The sequence below is a fragment of the Nematolebias whitei genome, chromosome 15 (genome assembly GCF_014905685.2).
Source record: "Nematolebias whitei isolate Nwh7 chromosome 15, NemWhi1, whole genome shotgun sequence".
Taxonomy (NCBI): Eukaryota; Metazoa; Chordata; class Actinopteri; order Cyprinodontiformes; family Rivulidae; genus Nematolebias; species Nematolebias whitei.
The window spans coordinates 39239984-39243761 of NC_056512.1; the positions used below are offsets into that span (position 1 = coordinate 39239984).

Here is a 3778-nt window from a genome sequence, read left to right on the forward strand (position 1 = left end):
TATTTTTTGTAAAGAATGATCCTCTGAGTCCGAGTTTAGACAGGTTCACAAACTGAGCCTTTCCACGGCTGCAGCTTAGAGGGTGTTGTTTATTTGGGAGCTAATTTGGCCCCGGCTCGGGGACAAATGTTGTCCCACTTGAGCTGGACACAAACAGTCAATAAGCTGCAGAGGGTGCAGTCAGCGGGACGTTTCATCTCAGGCTGTAAAGTCTTAATGAAAAATGAGGTTCTGCTAACAGACTGGTTTAGTTCTGGTTTGCCCGCTGAGCGGTGCGGGCCGGTCCTCGGCGTTGCAGACCTCGAAGGAATGCATATCGCCCGCTGCCTTTCGCCGATCTATAGATCTGACCAGAGCTGTTAGTGCTCAGATTATGTTCCAAGGATGACTTTCTGCTACGGCCACAGCTTCATCACGTCTGTTTAATTAAAGTAAACCCACATTTGTCTTTGAACAGTTTAAGCTCAACTTTAAAGCTGCTTTAACTGGCGCACGTCAGTAAATCTGTTTTTCTTCTGAGTTGTGAAGAGAAAAGTTCAGCTGCAGCCGGAGCTGAGCTGCACTTGGTGTTTTAGCTGCTTGGAGTTGCTCCCAGCAGGATTCTCCTCCAGCAGCCGTGAAGAATGAAAGATTGATTTAATGGAGTCTGGAAAACCAACAGGGGGCGTCTCCTCTCCTCCCCCCTCCCTCCCTCCCTCCCGCGCGGTGGAAGAAGGAGGTATTGGGGATCTCTTCCTAGACAACAAACCCACATTCACGGAGGGGCGCACGCATGACATCACAGCTCGTGCGCAGGATAAAACTGAGCTCGCGGGGTTTTGTGCAGGAGAGGCAGCTGAGGCGTGATGCGGAGCGCGCGCGGCGCCCTCTGACACTTTCCATCATGGACACTGAGCTCTGAGGGACTCTAACACACGCAGCTTTGGAGACGGCTCACGCGTAATTACGCGCAGTTAAAGTGGCCCTGTAGCTGGTCCGTGCGCGCGCGGATCTCCCGGTGTGGACATGGCTCGGGCTCGTGAGTGCGCGGCCGTGTACGTGCTGCTGCTGTGCGTCGGGCTGCTGACGGACAGGAGCTGCTGTCAGCACTTCTACCTCCTGCGGCCCATCCCGAGTGACAGCCTGCCGCTGGTGGATCTGAAGGAGGACCCGGACCCGGTCTTTGACCCCAAGGAGCGGGACCTGAACGAGACGGAGCTCAGGAGCATCCTGGGGGACTTCGACGCCCGCTTTTTGTCCGTGTCTGTCCCCGGGGAGGACAGGTTCCCGGGGAACGACGAGCTGGACGTGTCGGACAGCCCGAGGGCGGGCGGCTTGATGCCCAAAGAGATCCGCGCGGTGGACTTCGACGTCCAGAAGAAACCCAAAGCCAGCAAGAAACTGAAGCGGCGGCTGCAGCAGTGGCTGTGGGCCTACACCTTCTGCCCGGTTCTGTACAGCTGGACCGACCTGGGTACCCGCTTCTGGCCGCGCTACGTGCGCGTGGGCAGCTGTCTGAGCAAGAGGTCGTGCTCGGTCCCGGAGGGGATGGTGTGCAAACCTGCCAACTCCACCCACCTGACGGTGCTCAGGTGGAGGTGCGTGCACAGGAAAGGGGGGCTGAAGTGCGCGTGGATCCCGATCCAGTACCCAGTCATCACAGACTGTAAATGCTCGTGCTCGAGCTAAGAATGAAGACTTTGTCAAGTTAAATTATAAGCTCAGTAAATTTATTTCCCCACGTGCACTACAGAGTGTGAGAATGTATTTTCTGTATATACAGTTTTTTTTTTTTTTTTTACTTCTTCCTGTAAAAAGTCAGTATTATTTGTACCCAGAGTCTTTATTTGTGCAGAGTAGTGCTTTTTATATATTTTGTATTTATGGACATGTGGGACCATATGGACTTGATTTTTTTATCAAGTTTTTAATTTTTTATGAAGCCGATCCACCTCAGAGATGAGATGATTATGGATCCAGTCGTGTTCCAGTGATGATCCTGTAAATATGAGAAATGTACTATTTATTCTTTATATCTGTACAATAAACAAACAACAACTCTGAAATGATTGACCGGTCTTATTGTCCCATCTTTTTTTTATCTTCACTTTGTCCTGGACCCAAACTAAAGGTGGGTTTGATACTAAACTGTTTGGAAGATGATGATTTAAATATATTTATTTATGATCCGTCCTCTGCTGGAGCTCGGCCTCCGTCAGTCCCTCTGATGAAGGAAGCAGCAGCTGTACCCCAGCAGGAGCTTCTCCTCCCGCAGGACGATGCTGCAAACTGTAACATTCAATTATCGGATGCTGAGCACATCCTGAAGCCTTCAGCAGATTAAATGTAATCTTTACAGAAACGACTGTTCTCCACGCTGAAGGATGATTACAATCGACATTAATTCTAAAATTATCCCGTTTATTTCACATTTACAAGAATAACAAGACACTTTGGGCAACTTAAAATGTATTTTCTTAATCAGCTCGTTAAGAAAATCGAAGCAAACGTTGCGTATCTGAGTCGGATGGAAAGGTGAGGATGTAACCTGAACCTTTTCAGCAAAAGTTCAATAAACAGAAAATAAAGAGTATTTTAGTTGAAGTAACTCAAACATGGGAAATTGGTTTATTATTGCAAACATTAAATGCCTTTATGTACTGGTTGTTAATATAAAACAACAATTTAATATTTTATCTTCATAATTAAAGACACAAAATGTGTTTGTTCTGAATGAATCGTTTGTGTGAAACCTGTTAACGATTTTAATTTAACGTAATTCAAAATAAAAAAGGTTCATGTCAGTTTACGACAGGCTGCAGATGTTTATATCAAATTTCAACTTTATTTCTCAGAAGTCGAACAAAATGCTGCAGTTCAGCGAAATGAAGAGTTCAAAACTTTAAAAGATAAAAAGATCAATAAAAAAAATGGGTAAAAGCTAAAGTAAAACACCAAGATTAAACAACCGTCTCTTCTTGGATCAAATAAAGACGATCAGAACCAGAGATTTAAACGGTCTGTTTATGAATTTATGTATAAAGTCCAAAATGTTAAATTTAATAAAGCTTCATCTTTTGCGCCCTGCAAACTGAAATTTAAGTTTGTTAATCTAAAACGTTAATCTAAAGTTACTGAATCATTTTGATCAGTTAGTGTGTCATTTATGATTCTTGAGCTGGATTTGATTGAAGATGATTTTATGATCATCAAACAAGTGAATTGAGTTCATCTTTTAAATATTTTACTCTAAAACAACCCCTCAGATTTAATCCATGTAACTTTTCGTGTTACTTTTGAATGAACCCTAAAGTCTGGATTGAACAGTTTAGCTCCACATGACGTACAGTAACACCCCCCAGCTGTTGGGGGCTTCAGACTGGGGGGCACGGCAGCTTTGATTGTGTTTGCGTCGTCGTGATTCTCCTTCGCCTCAGAGCCGACTGAGCAGCAGATAAATGCTGCTGCTGGATGGACGTCCACGCAGCTGCAAGCAGCAGCTGCTCAGAGAACGTCTGGTTCTGCTGAACAAACGCAGTGATGGTAGGGATGAAGGGCAGATGTTTTTATTTGTTTCACTTTGAAACCCTTAAAATGACAGTTAATCTGCTAACATCTCGTCCACACACAACTCGCGTGGTCTTGATCAATAGCTTTTTGTTAGACTTTTCTGCTTCTTGTACTGTAGCTGATAGCATGTTGACAGCATGTTGATAGCTTGTTGATAGCTTGTTGATAGCATGTTGATAGCATGTTGATAGCATGTTGATAGCATGTTGACAGCGTGTTGATAGCATGT

At 45.2% G+C, this 3778-nt stretch overlaps 1 protein-coding gene across 1 annotated transcript; it reads left to right on the forward strand.

Annotated features, from left to right (window-relative positions):
• The first annotated feature begins 976 nt into the window (after positions 1 to 976).
• nog1 (noggin 1) lies at positions 977 to 1872 on the forward strand. Its single transcript, XM_037688678.1, has one exon. The coding sequence runs from the start codon at positions 1006 to 1008 to the stop codon at positions 1666 to 1668; it is 663 nt and encodes a 220-aa protein (XP_037544606.1). The 5' UTR covers positions 977 to 1005; the 3' UTR covers positions 1669 to 1872.
• Positions 1873 to 3778: the final 1906 nt, after the last annotated feature.

Excerpts from the sequence above, each read along its gene's own strand:
- nog1 (XM_037688678.1), top strand. The coding sequence starts at position 1,006 with ATGGCTCGGGCTCGTGAGTGCGCGGCCGTGTACGTGCTGCTGCTGTGC.